Source organism: Thalia democratica, chromosome 1, assembly GCF_965202585.1.
Source record: "Thalia democratica chromosome 1, ktThaDemo2.hap1.1, whole genome shotgun sequence".
NCBI classification, from domain to species: domain Eukaryota; kingdom Metazoa; phylum Chordata; class Thaliacea; order Salpida; family Salpidae; genus Thalia; species Thalia democratica.
In genome coordinates, this window is record NC_139165.1 from 2,289,307 (window position 1) to 2,306,762 (window position 17,456).

At 26.0% G+C, this 17,456-nt stretch overlaps 3 protein-coding genes across 3 annotated transcripts; 1 reads left to right on the forward strand and 2 right to left on the reverse strand.

The window, feature by feature from the left end:
- Window positions 1-1,133: 1,133 nt before the first annotated feature.
- Window positions 1,134-3,273, reverse strand: LOC145843828 (uncharacterized). The gene is made up of 3 exons (XM_082951106.1): window positions 2,499-3,273; window positions 1,399-2,411; window positions 1,134-1,235 (listed from the first exon to the last, which is right to left on the reverse strand). The coding sequence occupies exons 1-3, from the start codon at window positions 3,271-3,273 to the stop codon at window positions 1,134-1,136; spliced, it is 1,890 nt and encodes a 629-aa protein (XP_082807232.1).
- Window positions 3,274-3,387: 114 nt separating this feature from the next.
- LOC145843914 (beta-1,4-mannosylglycolipid beta-1,3-N-acetylglucosaminyltransferase brn-like) lies at window positions 3,388-7,630 on the forward strand. The gene is made up of 6 exons (XM_082951226.1): window positions 3,388-3,403; window positions 3,669-3,810; window positions 4,887-5,018; window positions 5,263-5,449; window positions 5,807-5,960; window positions 7,398-7,630. The coding sequence occupies exons 1-6, from the start codon at window positions 3,388-3,390 to the stop codon at window positions 7,628-7,630; spliced, it is 864 nt and encodes a 287-aa protein (XP_082807352.1).
- A 1,816-nt stretch (window positions 7,631-9,446) lies between these two features.
- LOC145834024 (uncharacterized) lies at window positions 9,447-14,044 on the reverse strand. Its single transcript, XM_082941337.1, has 8 exons — window positions 13,924-14,044; window positions 12,908-13,023; window positions 12,418-12,527; window positions 11,856-11,980; window positions 11,263-11,505; window positions 10,610-10,756; window positions 10,090-10,245; window positions 9,447-9,890 (listed from the first exon to the last, which is right to left on the reverse strand). The coding sequence occupies exons 1-8, from the start codon at window positions 14,000-14,002 to the stop codon at window positions 9,763-9,765; spliced, it is 1,104 nt and encodes a 367-aa protein (XP_082797463.1). The 5' UTR covers window positions 14,003-14,044; the 3' UTR covers window positions 9,447-9,762.
- Between the last annotated feature and the right edge of the window lie 3,412 nt (window positions 14,045-17,456).

Genomic DNA, 17,456 nt, shown 5'->3' on the forward strand with positions numbered 1-17,456 from the left:
TTTAACATTAGTAAAGCTTTAATTCTCGTGAAATAAAAGTAGCTAGTATAAAAATAATTATAAAACTAAGTAACAATAATATAACGTGTAAACGACTATAAAGATTAATTAAATAATTCAAAGATTAAAAACAATAAGGTGAGCACAAGAAAAAATTAAGACATTCTAACATTAATCAAATTGAACTTATTGTAACTTACTGTAACTATATTAAAACAGCTCTCTAAAACTAAAAAAAAATTATTGAAACAACAATTACTACCAACTTGATAAATTCAACAGCCACAACAAAAATATAAAGCGTTTCACATTATTTTATATCAAAAATAAATAAAAGCTTATTATGATTCTTATTTAAATCTTTTCAGGTATAACATACCAATTTTAAAAATGTTATTACCAAATGAAAAACAAAATAAGTAAACAAAACTAGTTCTTCTAGGTCACAACAAATATACAATGGTTGCTTTCATCAAGTCGAAATCATCGAACCGTGAAATCAGGAACTTTCTCAGGAGAAACTGGGCGGGAATAAGGTAAAAACAGATGTATATATATATATATATATATATAAAGGTTTATTTAAAGATGCAAAACTCAAAGAACTCGAGTTTCGTGACTATTCACTCATCAGCTTCAAAACAAGTTTTCAAAGAGAATTAATTTTCAAAGAAAACTTGTTTTGAAGCTGATGAGTGAATAGAGTATAGCGAAAGGTGTTTACATGACTTTATGTACCAATTAATTGCTAATAACAAAACTTTTTTCATTTAAACGGTTTATTGAGCAATGCTTTCAAAATTTAACTAATTTCCTTGTCAAAACAAAATAAATACTCACAAAAAACTAATTAATCAAACGCAATACGAGTAAACTAAAGAAGCAATCAATATAAAACTAATCAAATTAATCATAAAAACTAAAATAGATAATTAGAACAAAAATGGACTATTTAAAAATGTTAATTGTAATTCTAGATCCTTTATCAGGACCTAGATGTTGATTAAGTTTAGGTTTAAGTTTTTTAATCATAATAGCCTCTACTGCAAGTAAAATATTTCTATTTTTACAAAATTTAATTACCTCAAAACAATTAAAAATATCATTATGATTCTGACAGATTCTACATTGTTCTATATGTGAAAAAACTGCGCTATTTGTAGGTTTTGTATGTTCTTTAATTCTGACGAACAGTTGTCGCTCCGTTTCTCCAATATATTGGGTATCCAGGTCACCTGGACATTGAAACTTATAAACGATGCAACTTCTGTAGAGTTTGTTGATCTTTTCTTTCAGTGAAAAATAGTTTCCAACTTTAGATGTTCTGAAAGCTACTTTGATGTTGATTCCAATTGTTTCCAAATTTTTTGTTATATTTTTGCTGAATTTTTCTGAAACCTTTTTTATATAAGGAACTGTTAGATACTGTTGTTTAGGAATTTGTTGCTTATCTTCTAATTTTTGAAGTTTTTCTATTTCATTGTTTATGAAGTTAATCGGATAGCCGTTTCTCAAAAGAAGATTCTTTATTCTGTTTGTTTCTATGTTCTGTAGTTCTTCTGACACTAATCTTTTGTTTCTGATGAACAACTGTCTAACCAAATTTTTCTTCCATTTCTTCGGGGTACAAGAGTGAAAATTTAATAGTACATCTGTGTTTGATGGTTTCTTGTAAATTGACGTAGTAAATTTGTTCTCTTCCAGCTTAACACTTATGTCAAGAAAAGGAAGTTTACCTGATGTACATGTTTCCATTGTGAAAACAAGATCTTGATGTAGAGTATTTAATTTTTGATTGAATTCGTTTGCCATTTCTTCATTTGAAAAGATAGTAAAAATGTCGTCCACATATCTCGTGTACATTTTAGGTTGAATTTCATTTAGAAGACTTGTTTCTAATTTGCTAACGAACCAATTGGCCAAAAGGGGGGCCAAAGGCGATCCCATAGATAGTCCATCTATTTGTTTAAATACTTGATTATTAAAACAGAAGATGCTCTGTGAGCAAGTTTTCAGCATGTTCTTGAATACTTTTTTCGTTATTTTTGATTTTGTGAATACTGAAAGATTTTCTTTTGAGTATACATCGTCTGCTACCATGTTTATCGTTTCCTCTAATGGAACACTTGTATATAAACTTTTTATGTCAAAAGTTCTACAAACATCACCTTCTTTTGGCTTTATGGTTTTTAAAGAATCCATAAACTCAATATTTGAGTTTATTATCCATTTACTATTCAGTAAAGGTTTAATTTGTATTTCTAACCATTTGCACAATCTATATTCAGGTGTGTCTATAGCAGATAGGACTGGTCGAAGTGGACAGCCAGTTTTATGATGTTTGGCCATTCCATACATTTTTCCTGGCTGACTACCTTTAGGAATTAGACTGAAGTAAACTTTTTCATCCACTATTGGTTTAATATATTTATTGATGTAACTATATATACTTTTTTCTTTTTTATACCAAGGTGCTTTTTCATAACTGTGATTATTACCATTTAAGTTAAAATCAAGTTTTTTAAACTTTTTTGTATCATCTAGAATAACACTCATCTTCTTAATGTATTCAGTAGTATTTAATAAAACTATTCCATTTCCTTTGTCCATTTTAAGACATTTGATCCTTTCATTTTGTGATAAATTTTTCAGTGTTCTGTGCAGCGCTTTATTTTTCCTGGTTGAGCAAACTTTCTTGCTTTCAGAGATGAATTTAATGGTGTTAGTTCTAATTTGCTCAGTAACGTCATAAGTTAATGTTTTATTTTCCTTTTTAGTAATTTGTTTAATTTGGAATTCGATTGAAGCTTTAATATTAATCTCATCTATAGTTTTTGGTAAAATGGAATGCTTGAGGCCAAACATTAATGCATTTGATTCACTAATTGTTAATTCATGACTACTGTTGTTTATGATACAGTTTGGAGTTTTACTTTTACGTTGGTTGTTCCATAATGAAGCTAATTTCTTCTTATGTCTCTGCCTTTTGTCCAATATTTTTTCTTTAATACTTTTTTCCTTAATAGAACTCAAGAGAAGGTGATACTGACTAATGCTAGTGTTGTTGCGGACAACTTTTAGTATTTCATTTCTGTTGTTTTTAGCTATATTGTACTGAGTTCTTGCAATTTTTAATTGTTCTAAAAGAACTTTTCTATAGAATCTATCAACATTATCGTACACTAACAATTTTGGAGGTTTGAATTTTAAAAACTCTGGAATTATTCCAAGTTCTTCACATTTAGTTAAATATTTAATATCCATAAATCTCATTACTGTTCTAATCATACTATTTTCAAGGTTCCTTAACTGAGACAAAGAAATACCTGTCTTTCGAGCATCAAACACAGATGTACTATTAAATTTTCACTCTTGTACCCCGAAGACATGGAAGAAAAATTTGGTTAGACAGTTGTTCATCAGAAACAAAAGATTAGTGTCAGAAGAACTACAGAACATAGAAACAAACAGAATAAAGAATCTTCTTTTGAGAAACGGCTATCCGATTAACTTCATAAACAATGAAATAGAAAAACTTCAAAAATTAGAAGATAAGCAACAAATTCCTAAACAACAGTATCTAACAGTTCCTTATATAAAAAAGGTTTCAGAAAAATTCAGCAAAAATATAACAAAAAATTTGGAAACAATTGGAATCAACATCAAAGTAGCTTTCAGAACATCTAAAGTTGGAAACTATTTTTCACTGAAAGAAAAGATCAACAAACTCTACAGAAGTTGCATCGTTTATAAGTTTCAATGTCCAGGTGACCTGGATACCCAATATATTGGAGAAACGGAGCGACAACTGTTCGTCAGAATTAAAGAACATACAAAACCTACAAATAGCGCAGTTTTTTCACATATAGAACAATGTAGAATCTGTCAGAATCATAATGATATTTTTAATTGTTTTGAGGTAATTAAATTTTGTAAAAATAGAAATATTTTACTTGCAGTAGAGGCTATTATGATTAAAAAACTTAAACCTAAACTTAATCAACATCTAGGTCCTGATAAAGGATCTAGAATTACAATTAACATTTTTAAATAGTCCATTTTTGTTCTAATTATCTATTTTAGTTTTTATGATTAATTTGATTAGTTTTATATTGATTGCTTCTTTAGTTTACTCGTATTGCGTTTGATTAATTAGTTTTTTGTGAGTATTTATTTTGTTTTGACAAGGAAATTAGTTAAATTTTGAAAGCATTGCTCAATAAACCGTTTAAATGAAAAAAGTGATGAGTGAATAGTCACAAAACTCGAGTTCTTTGAGTTTTGCATCTTTAAATAAACCTTTTTATTAATAAAGCCCTCAAGGTGGGCTCAGTGTGAAAAATTTAATTTATTAAGTTAAATAACTTAATTCTATATATATATACATACATATATATATATATAAATAACTTACCTTTAATATTCCAGCTTTAAATAAACGAAACAAACTTTTTAGTTATTGTAAACACTTTTTTGCCTGTTTTAAATAATATTGAAAGTTTATGCAGATTTAGTGTGTCTTGTATATTTTTTAATTATTTACTGACATAAAAACATTCTAGTTTGTGCTTAATTTTATGTATATGTTGACTTATTTTTTAAGATACTATTGTAATAAACTAGCTTAAAAGCTGTTCTGTCTAACAAACAAATGAAACATTTGTATTGCTAAAACTTATTGTTTTATCAACAAATATAACCATATATATATGAGTAACTATATATTTAGTTTATCTAATCATATACATATAATTGATATGATTAGATAAACTAAATCCCTTTCCACAGAGCCCACTTAAAAAGCTTTTAAGTTATTTGTTGCTTCAGAAAAATCAACATGTTTATATCTCTAACAACTAAACAAACATTTGTGAAAATTTTTTAAGGTACACTGAAAACGGCAGGCTTCTTTATGTGTTTGTCATTGGCTCAAATTCCTCATACGATAATAACTTGGTTGAAGAAGAAGCGAAGATTCACGGGGATATTTTGATGTTCAATGGATCTGATGATTATATGTTTGTTTGGTTTTCAATTATTTTATTTTAAACTGAAAATAAAATTATATATGTGTTTAACAACTTCAAGTAATACTGATGTGGATTTTATTTTTACATTATTCCCACATAGACGTACAATCTAAATAAATGGATGTATTAAACACTTAAAACTAAAGTTATTACTTAAATTAAAGTTTTAAAGTGTCCGATCACAGAAATAATTTTGCTAGACAATTGATTTCAAATATTTGAATTATTGCAGAAATTTGGCGCGAAAGACGTTAGCCGGAATGCAATGGGCTTCTGAGAACCTTCCATCCTCATATTTATACTCAGCTGGTGACGACGATTTTTTGATTGACGTAGCCGCTCTTGATGACAACATAATGAAAGCGATGAACACTACGTCACACCTTCCCTACTTCCCCTTCATTTGCATTTATCAAAAAGTTTTTTTTTTTTTTCGTTTAAAAAAGTACCTTTCAAAGTTTCATAATTGAAAAACTTAAAGAACAACAGAAATAAATAACATGAAATTTCGACATTTCTTCATTATCAAAAAGTTTTTTTTTCTAGTACCGTATACCTTATAATGTTCCACTTAGAACCATTTTAAAATAATAAAAATTTAAAAAACTAGTGTAGATTTAATTGGTATTTTGACAACCGAATCGTTCGAAAGCTGTAACTGCTTACACAATTTTAAAGTGATTTATTTATATGATTTGCTTATAACTTTTATAAATATTATTTTTATCACTATTTTGTTTATAATACTTAAATCAAACAGCTACATTGTTTCGCAGACAATCACAGACAGAATCGCAAGAGACCGAGCAGACAAGTATTACGTTCCGTACAGAGAGTGGCCTAACAGCACCTGGCCGCAAGGTTGCAACGGAGGCTTCTATACAACAAAAGTGTACACCATCAGGAAAATATGGGAACAGGCAGCCACAGGTTAGCAATAAGTTCTTAGTATGGCTTCAGAGCAGGGGTAAAGTGCGACCCGAAGGCAAAATGCTCTAATCGGCGCCCCGAGAGGTACTTTTGTAAAAACTTTTAAAAAAAATTGTAAAAATATATGTTGAAGGCTTACAATTGGGCTTTGAATTCGGTTATTACTCATAATTAATGCTGTACTTTTGCTTGTATTATTGCATTTTCGTTTATAGTATTAAGTTTGTGACTAAACATATTTTAAAATAACTGCGGCCCGCAAACAACTCTTTTAAATAAAATTGACCCATGATTTAAAAAAGGCTGCTGACCCCTTTTTTAAAGTTACACTGAATTAAGTAACTATTATCCTTGGGTATTTATTTTTACTTGTTTTTAGTAGGTTTCATATTTTTTACTAGCTAGATTTTTAGGGGACATTATATTTTTTTATGATAAAAAGTAAATACTTTTCTATTAAACGTCTGCTTTAAAATATAATAAATAAAATAAGTAAAACATTAAAAATAAAAGAAAACTGACCAGGGGTAAGGGTTAGGGGTAACAGTCATAGTAAAAATAAATATTAAAATAAATAAACAATCAAAATCAATATGGAAAAATTTTACCGACCAAGGGTAAGAATTAGGTGTAATAGTGATAATTAAAAAATGAAACAGTAAATAGTTGATTAAAAAAACAAGAAAAGGAATGATGAGTTACTGAACAACGATTTAGGGCAAAAGTTATAGTTCAAAAATTCATTGATGAATACAAAAAAAAGTGAAATATTTTCAACCCGTGCAAAAGTGTCTTCGTGCATATTTAACACCTAACCTTTCTTAAAGTGAGGCTCATAATTTCATTATTTACTTAAATATACCTGGGTCAATATTTTAACTTGCTCAAACTTTTTTGGTATTTTTTTTTGTTCTGATTTATAAATAACGAAAATGAGGTTTTTTCTACTTGATTCCGATTACTAGTACCAGTTCTGTGTAGTATTTCACTGAGCTCAATTTTTACTCCTTTGTACACAACTGTTCTCAAAAATATAGAAACGGCTGCAAATTGTTAGCGCTAATCTCCTTTTTTAATGGCTAAATACACAGTTGAGCGAAAATTACAAACATTACTACAGATTTTAGAACTTAAATATAATATCTTTTGAGTGTTTTCATGTTTAAGTTTTAGTATATAACACTACTAACAATAAGGACTCCCTCAAATTTATTTGAATAATTTAACATTGTTTCATAGTAAGTTACAAAACGTATACGTAATTGTTGTTGCAAAGTAAGTCGTTCTGAAAAATAAAGTATTTAATAAATAATATTGTTAATAAATTAGGTTGAATAGTTTTTGAGTTGAACAGTGAATAACTAGTTTATGAAAGTAAAGTACAGTCAAAAACTGCATAAAAAAAATAAGATTGGAGATTTAAATTGCATCAAACAGGAGAGAATATAATTCGCACGGAAGATATTTGGGTCACCGGAGTTTTGAGGGAGAAAAGCGGAATTCCGAGCTCATGCGTTCTCGATTCGTGGTACAAAGCCGACCTGCACACTTGGGGGTATGAGGGCAAGGGTGACCCCGCATCGCCCACTTTCATGCAAAAAGAGCGGGAAAAATTTGCGCGCGAAATCAACAAAAGGCCTGACTGCAAATGCGATTACTCTTCTGTTTAGTTTGTTTTATGCTTAGTGACAAGTTTTATTTTTCGTCAGCCAGCTACTTGAGTTTAAATAAATTTGCATCTTTGTTGACAACCATTGTTTGATTATTTAATAGATTAAAATTATAAAATGCAGTCAAAACGGTGTGTTTTTAACACTACTTTAATGTACTGAATTATTAGTTAACATCGCTTATATCTAACAACTAAGTAAATTTATGTATAAAACTTATGAACAGTTGTCTATTTTTATAAGTCATATTTGTGTATAAAATTGTAGAAGTATACACTACTTTTTATTTGAGTCCAATTTATTTTTAAAGGTATTTCAAACAGTTGGAAAGTAAAAAAAACTATTAGATAGTTGAACAACTTCATTACACAAATATGAATTATTTTTAGCTTAAAAAAAATAAATTCAAAAGTTGAATATTGCTTGTGCATGTCTTTAAATTGTCAAGTATTTTTTAACAATACAAAGCTTAGTTATTATTTTGAAGAATAATATAATACGGAACCTTAAAGTGAAACTTTAAACGTAGTTTATCATTTCCGCTTTTACATACAGCTAATATTTCTTTAGAACTAAGACTATCAATTAGATATTCAATACTAAAATTTTTTTAGTAATTTAAGTTATATTAGCTAATATTTTAAAATATATAACTATACATTACTAACAAAAAAGTTAAAATGTTTTAAATTGGTGAATAAAATAGAGAAAAACTTAAAATTTTTGTATTTGAGTCATAAGCTTTCAATTAAATTTCGAATTGTTTTAACTTTTATATTTTATGTAGATACTATATTTTGTAAATCTGAATTTTTATTTTTAACTATATACTTTTATCTTATAGTAATAGTAAAGTTTTTTATATATAATGTTCCATACAACTACTAGGTACTTTAAATCTTTTGATTTTATAAAACTTTTATAACTGTGTTAAAAAAGTATGTTTTAAAGTAAAAACTATATTTAAGCTAGTATGTCACACTTAGTAGTAAACAGTAGAGATTTTTGTATCAATTTTCAATCATGAAAAAAAAAATTTGTTTAAAATATTTTAGTATGTTTCAGGAGTTGTCAACTTTTTGTCAAAAGCTTAAAATTATTTAGATTTTTTATCCACTGTTTATTTGTATTAAAATAATGTAAAATAAACTTAGAACAACACAAATACACTTAACTAGATAATTTTTTTCTCAAAACTAGCTTTTAGTAAAAACAAAAATTACGTTTTTAAGAAATTTTGAAGTTAAAATATTTTTTTTTGATTTAAATCAATCAACAAAAAACATCGGCGAAAGTCTGCAGAACAGAAGTCCGAACTTTCGTTTGCCGTGAGACAAGCTCAAATATAACAAAAGGGTTGATCATGCCAATTTGATCATCAGACCACAAGTTTCGGTAGACTGAGACCGGTTTCGTCCTTATTAGGACTCATCAGTCATTCACAACCGAAAAACTTGTAGTCGTCAATCTACAAACGGTTTGTAGAAGTTTTTCGGTTGTGACTGACTGACGAGTCCTAATAAGAACGAAACCGATCTCAGTCTACCGAAACTTGTGGTCTGATGATCGAATTGGCATGATCAACTCTTTTGATTTAAATCATTTACAACTATCTACTTGTATTTGAGCTTTCCATTTCAGTAAATTCAAAACATTGAAACAAACTAAAGCTTTTGCCAGGTATTGTTAAAAAAATAATTGATTAAATTTTATTAATTGTTATCGAGCTAACAAACTAATTAGTACAATAGTTTTTTAGCTAGTAATATTGCAAAACTTAGCAAGTGTTTTTAGATTTTTAGAAATAAATACTAAACACTTTTTGTACGTTTTATTAAAATATCAAAAACATTTCACAGTTTAAAACGAGTGGCGTGACTTGAGTCAGCTGTTTTTATACAAATTAAAATGTTGACAAAACAAAATTAAAGAAGATAAAATATGATACATATTGTAAGTAATCTATAAAACATTTAAATCTTCACAATATGAATTAAATGAAAAGCCATAAAAAATTATCAAAAAATTTAAAACGCTGACAGATACTGATAAAAACTGAACACTAATTTTTAAGTGGAAATTTAAAAATTAACTTTATTGCTTCAAATTGAGTTTTATTTTATTTTTATCAATTATTTAGCAAACTGGTATACCAGGTAAGCAAGTGCACTCATAATTACACTCGCAATAATTCCCGCTGCAACCATATTTGCTTTTTGTGACGTCATATTTGATTTGCTGTCGTCACTTTTGCTTTCCTCTGTTGAAAAAAAAAGTTAAAAAATTTTTGTAAACCACGTGTTTTTAAACTTATTTAAAAGTTACTTAAAACGTAAGATTAACAGATAAAAGCTTCAAATTTTTAAGTTTTTCAAACTTCAAACATCGAACTCATCATTAATTAGCAGATATAAAACTTAACAATTGTTCATCCTATTAACAAAACTTTTTTGGCTTACTTCTTGGCGCGAACATGTATTTAAGCACTTTGTTTTTTTTAACTTTTTCTTTCGTAGTAGCTCTAGCAGTTGTAGACGCTTCACTAGTTTCAGAAATTTCTGTTGTAGTTTCTTCCACAGTTGTTGTTTTCAATGTTGAAGTTGTAAAAGACATTTCTAAGCAACATAATAAACAAATATAATATTTAACTTACAAAAAAGCGTCTTAAGCCATAAACAAATAGCTACAATCTTTACTTTGTAAATAAATTTTTACTTAATATTTATTTTATTAAATTTTGTTACAAATTAGTTACTTAAAAATTTAGTTACCATGTTTAATTTAACATAAAACAAGTTTAAACCAGTATTCAGCTTTTTTAATTTGTTACAAAATTAAATGTTAACTTTTATGACCAGACAAATGTTATTTCAAAGTAAACTTATAAAAGCATTTAGTTTAATGCTTATATTGTATGTTTAAATTCTCATTTAAACTAAGAATTTTAAAATTTAGATTAAAAAGGCAGAGTTTTATTACCACAATACTTTCCAGTGTAGCCATCTTGACAGAAACAAACGAAACCCCCATAAAACTTGTAGCATCTACCATTGTTGTTACACAACATATCTGAACAACCGTACCTACTTCTCATGCTGTCTGATATATCCAAGTCTTGTTTAGTTTCTGTTTTAATGTCTAAGTTTTTTTTTTAAGCTTTTATAAAAATAATACATCTGATGTATCTCAATCTTGTTTTGTACCTGTTTTAATGTATAAGTAAGAAGTTATTATCGTAAAGTTGTTTTATGTAGTGGTTCTGTATTTTTTCTTATTTTATATAACCTGTTTGCTTTTTATTAGTATGCTGTTTAGAAAATCTAGATTTTCTTATCTTTCATTCAATTGTACTTTAACTAGTGCTTAAAATTTTTGTTATATCAAGTTGTAATATGATAATGTTTTATTTCTATATAATAATGAGATATTCGGATTACATAAAACAAAACAAAATCACTTTGTCGTTAAATACAAGTGGAAAAGAAAAATTCAAAGTACATAACTTTATATTAAACACTACTTAAAAGCTACTAAAATCAAGTTTTTCTTAAATAAGTTAAAGTAATTATTATGTAAATCTCAGAAAAAAGTATGCGATACATTTTAGTTTCGTTTTCAAAATGTTTGTTTACCTTTTTTAATCTCTTTTGTTTTAAATACAGTAGTACTATCCATATTTTCTCGTGAAGTTGTTTGTTTAAGAGGTACTTCAGAAGTATTATTGAGTGTTTCTCGTGCAAATGTTGTAATTTCAAGTAGTTTTTCTTGTGTTGTTAGTTCAATTGTTGTTTTTTGACTTGTAGCTTCATCTTCTGTACTTTCTGTGTCATTGAACACACTTCTTGACAGCAGTTTTTCCTTTTCATTTGGCTGGACTGTACACGTAAAAAGACTTTTTTTGTGAAATAAGTGCTTTTTAGTATAAAATATTAACTTTATAAACTTAAACATATCGTTTATTGAACGAACAAAAGGTGCTCAAAATGTTTGGTTCAAGGACCTGGTGTACAAAAAAACGTTTAGGTAGTCGATTCATACACCTCGTCATGTCTAGAAAAAAAAACGCGAATAGTGCTTTTGTTTTTACTAATAAAGTTATTATACAGTTTCAAACTTTAATTTAAGTATTTATGGAAATAAAAAATGTTTCTAATAAAATTCACACAAATGCAAACCAGTATCTGATGATACAATAATCACTTTTATTAAATAACTGAAAACAAACTTTTAACATCAATTACAAATCCACTCATTGAAACTGTGTCATCGGAAATGAATACTAGCGATGTTCTACCTTTTGTTGTGAACTTATTTCTCAATTTAGCCACTCCGTTTTTCACCCCACAAAATCTTAAGAAATAAAAACTAAATTGTTTAAATAAAAGATTTAATAAATTAGATTTGCTCGATTGTTTAAATTACCTCAAATTGTTTTTATTTTTTATATTGCTGCAATTTAAGGAGTTAAAAACTTATTATACAGTTATATTTCTTATTAAAAAATTTATCAAAATGTAAAATGTAGTCTAAGAATCGAATCATATTTTTTTTAAAGTTTAATTGATTAATATTAATGATATATAAAATTCAACTAACTTTCAGTATAATATATGTTGTATATTTTTACATAATCATGTTTACAATACAACTATTTTCAACTAACTTTTCAAATACATACTTGTTGTATACTTTGAAAAAGTTTACAATAATATTTATTATATTAACATTTAAGAAACATATTTGTTTTATATTTTCACATAATTTACAATAATATTTATTTTACTAACTTTTCAGACACATATTTGTTGTATATTTTCACATAATCATGTTTGCAATCTTTGCCTGGTTCGACGTTAAATTGTTGAAAATAAAATGATACTACGTCATTCTCATTAGCCTGCAGTGCAGAATTCGTAACTTTGAACTAACTAGGTTTTATGTAACAAAATGTTTTAGAACTATACAAATTGATGTAAATTCAGATTTTAAAGGTAAACTAAAAATAACAATACTTTACGACTTCATTAAATAAAGTGTTTCTGCATTGATTCTACTTAACAAATTTGTGCATTGAAAAAAGTTTAAGATTAACGAATCTTAGGACTTACCAAATGTTTAAAACCAATTTAGTGATACTAAAAAGTACTTTAAAATGTCTATCATTCGTATAGTTTGTTATTGCTTATTAAAACTAGTGTATAAAATTAATGTTGCTTTTTACATATTTTATCGGAAAAGGAAAAATATAATTAAATTACTTAATACAAACTATCTAACATTAAAAATCCAAGTGCAAACAAGATCGTTGGGATAATTATTCGGATGCCCAGGACTTCTAATTGTTGTTGATGAGTTGTGGACTCTTTGTCTGCTACAGACCAACTCTTCTTTATCTGTTTGTATATATTTATAGAATTAAATGTTTATGTTTTAAAACTAAAAAGTTACTATTTACTCTGCTTATGCAACTATAATTTACAAATATAATTTATTTTATAAATCATATCTAATGTTTCTTCGTAAAGAGACTTTCAAACACCATCGTAACCTACAGTTTAAAATATTTTAATTTGAATAAATAGACTCACGTTAACAACTTTTATAGATTAATTTATTGTAAATTTAATTTTTAAAAACATTACATTTGTATCTTAATTTTGTCGATTTTTAGTTGTACTTACAAACAAGAAAATATTCAACAGATTGTTAGACCTTAAAGTTAAAATACATTATTTATAAACTAAAAAACTATATTTCAGTTAGTTGCTACAATACAAATACTAACAAAAGATTTCAAAAAGTTATTATTAATTAAAAATAAAAACTAATATACTAAAAGTTCAGTCTGAGCTGAAAAAAACCTGAAAAAAAGCTGAGTCATTAAAAAATAAACTTTTTTACATGTTGTTTTTAAATTTGAATATTAAAAGTTAAGTTTTTGATTAGTTTTTAACATGTTTGGATAATATGAGTTAGCGATAAGTTTTAGTCAAGAAAAAAATATATTTGCTGACTCAGTTTTTTTCAGCTCAAACTGACCATTAAGTATACTTTTCAAAAACGACATATATAATCTAGTTCTTGACAAAAATTTGTAAAAATACAAAAACAATTAGCTGGCAACTAACCAAATGACTAGTTTTATAAATAAAAATTCAAAACAGAATCACAAAAAAACGTTGCTTACAATTAAGTAATTTTTCTAAAACAAATAATAATATGTTAGTAAACTCTTTTTTAAGAGCTTCTTAAAGGAAATATAAGTATTAAAAGAAACACATTAATAAACTAACTTTGTAAGTTTACATTTTGCAGATTTCCTTTTATCAAGTCACAAAATAAAAACAAGCAAATTAAAACAAGCACTTTCATTTTAGTATACAACTACAAGCTAGCTCTATGGAAAATAATGATTGCAAATAGAGCTGTATGCTAAATACAAGCAAAAATTTCTACTTTTCTTTACTGAAGGGCACTTCAAATATTAAGTCCTATTGATCTATTGTTATTTAAATTAGTGTTGTCCTGTTCTAGAAGTGCTTCGTAGGATTACTTAATCAATAAACCAACAAAGATGTTTTGTGCTTACACAAGTATTTTAAGAAACATTTCTAAAAAAGTTTTTTTTGAAGTTAAACTATTGTTTTATTAAAATTTAAAGTTTTGTTTTACTCCAAACTTAGAGATAGTTTTTTTCGGTCGTTTTAAAGTACTTTATCAAGTATTTAAATAACTGTTACGTTTATATTATATTGTATAAATACAAACAAAAAATATTAGCAAAGTATATAATAATGTATATATAGAATTAAATACAACAATGCAACAAGTTTTTGACAAAAATCATTGGCCTTCATCGTATTTATTTATGAAAAAAAAAGTTGATATTACATAAAACTAGAAAAGTTGGATATCACTTTATTGAAATAATTTTCTTTTTTTTAAACGTTATAAACAACTACATAACACATTAGGTATATTATACGAAAAACATTAAAAAATTGTTAAAGGACACCACATATATACATTGAAAGATTCAGTTAAATCATACTGATATGTAACAATTTACTTAATTTACTTTTTGATAATTGTTAGTTGGACATACTTTATTTATAAAGTTTAAGAAGAAAGTTTAATAATCAAGCTTAGTTAATAAACAAAATTAACTTAAAACATATACCTTTAAAAATATTTAGATACAACTAAAAATTAAAATATTGCGATTTACAAAAATGTTTTCTAAATCTTATCATTAAATCTTGATCTTTATATATAAAATAAAACTTAATAATTTGTGCTAAACCAACACATTAGCTCAATTTATTTTATTTTCTCATCCGAGCTCACACATTTGCAGTAATCTGCTATGTAAATATGCGACAATAAGGTAAAGTTCAAACTTATAATTAACAGTCAAAACGAAGCATAAATGTTGAAAAACTTTAATGAAGTCATATAAACCACATACAAAGTGGTTTGCAAATCGGTTTTATGGACAAAGTTTATTTTTTTGGCTGCTAATTTGTAGAACTAATTGTAATATAATGGAAATGCTTAAGTGAGTATTTGCCAGTTATGTTTTGTGACGTCATCATACTAGATATGACGTCATGTTACGCCATGATACGAGCAAGCGTGTTTATTAAAGCGACTCAGTTAGATTGATTTTGTTTAAACTGACCAAACTAGATCGATTTTAAAACATACTAATATAAACATACAAAAAAGGTTTAGTTTTATAGCGTTTATGTTTTCAATAGTTTGCAGAACAATGATAGTTTGAAAGGTTCTTAATTTTAAAGAAGACACAAAACTTTATGGTGTTTTAAACAAAACGTATGTACGCAAGCCAAATTAAATTTATAACTTGAGATGATTCAGCTTAGACTGTAATGTACAATCTTAAATTAAATATTAACAAAACTAGACACTTTTATTATAATTTATAAAAAACAAACTTCTGAAAAACATAAAGCTTTATATAAATATATATAGCAAATTTAAAAACTAATGCTTTTTTTATTAATAGGCTGTTATAATCAAATGCGATCTTAAATAGTCTAAAAATCAAGAAACCTTTGATTATCTTTAAACAACATTGTATTCAAGTTTATATTTACATAGAACGTAACTTTAGGTTTATCATTACTAAAACTAATTTGAGTCTAAAATATAGATCAAAAGTACTATTTTAAGAAATTGAAGCATTGTAAAATAGTTCAAGCAACGTTCTTAGTCTAGCAAAGTTTGAATAAAAACAAATTTGCTGTGTATAAAAATTTTGCTAATTTATAGAACTAGTTTATATAAGGTATGTGGTATAAGTTAGCATAAACTTTTATTTTAATTGTTTTTTTCGTATAGTATACAAAGAAGTTTAATGATCTAAATTGAAACAAAAAGTTTACATGACAATTTAGTTTCAGACAACTTAATTTTTGATAATTTAAGTTCTTAAAAAATTGTTTTAAGGACTACAACTCTAATAGTAGTATACATAATAAATAAATAAATAAAAAGCGATTGTAGTTGATATAATAGATTATGGTAGTTAATATGAATAAAAAATGTATATGTTTAAAGAGAACTGTTTAAATTATTAAACCTACTGTCTTAGAAAACTTACTTTGCAATAATTTTAAAAATATTTAAATTTATGCAAAGTTTAAAAAGACATATTTCTTAAATTCATCTAATTTTTTATCAGTGTATTTTTCAGATATTTTAAAAAATTATTTAAGTAGGAATATGTTTTTTAATTCTTTAAACTTAAAGAAAAATGGTGAATTTTTTTTCTAATCTTTTCTGTAAGCTATAGCTCATTTTTAGTTTTTAGTTGAAATAAAGTTTCTTTGATAAATCTTATTAAAATTCAATGAAAATCAAGGTTCTGTTCAATTTCTATATAAACTTAATATACATTAAGGCTGTGCATTAACTATTAAAACTAGCAAAAATTAATAAACTTAGCTACTTGTAGTAAAAGCTTACTTTTAACAAAGTACAAACATGTATATCATAAGTAAAGTATACAATTTGAAATTTAATAATTTAAAGGTTATTTAAAGTTTAAAGGTAACAATAGAAACAACAATAATAGCTTTATATAAAAGAGACTTATAACTGTGTTAAAAACATATCTTCTTTAAAATTGTAAAGTTCATACATTTTAAAATTTAGCAAGGTGTTCCCCCGTAATTTTTCAACGACATGTCTTAAAGAAGACATATCTGAAAAATTAAATTTAAACTAAAATAGAATATACGTGTGAATACTAAAAGAAATATATTTTTTTAGTACAGCATGTTCGTAATATAAATATGTACCTGAAAGTATTTGGACAGCAGTTAAAAGATATTTGCTTTCAAAAGATGAGAACTTCTTTACTTATTATTTGTTTAATTGTACGTCTGTAATTTAAACTTTATAGATAAACTGTGTTTTCATTCAATCAATAAAGTACTTGCTTTTATATTAACATTTTTATACAGTTCTAATTTATTCACTTTAAAACTTAAGTAAAATAATGTATGTTACATATTCAATGTTAACAAAAATGTTTTTTGAGTCATTAAAAGTATAAACTATTAAACAAGTAAATAATTTAATTTATAATTAATGCATGCTAACTAGCTAGTTTTTTACTTTTCTTTTATTAGTTGAACTTGTTTACTTTGCATGTATTCTTAATTTCTTGAATAAAACTAAAATTATTTGTTTCTTATCAATTGTGTATATTATTTACTATATAAATTTAAATCGTAACCCTTTAATTGTTATATTTAAGCCGTTTTACGTCCTGTTTTTTAAATTTAAGTTATTATTG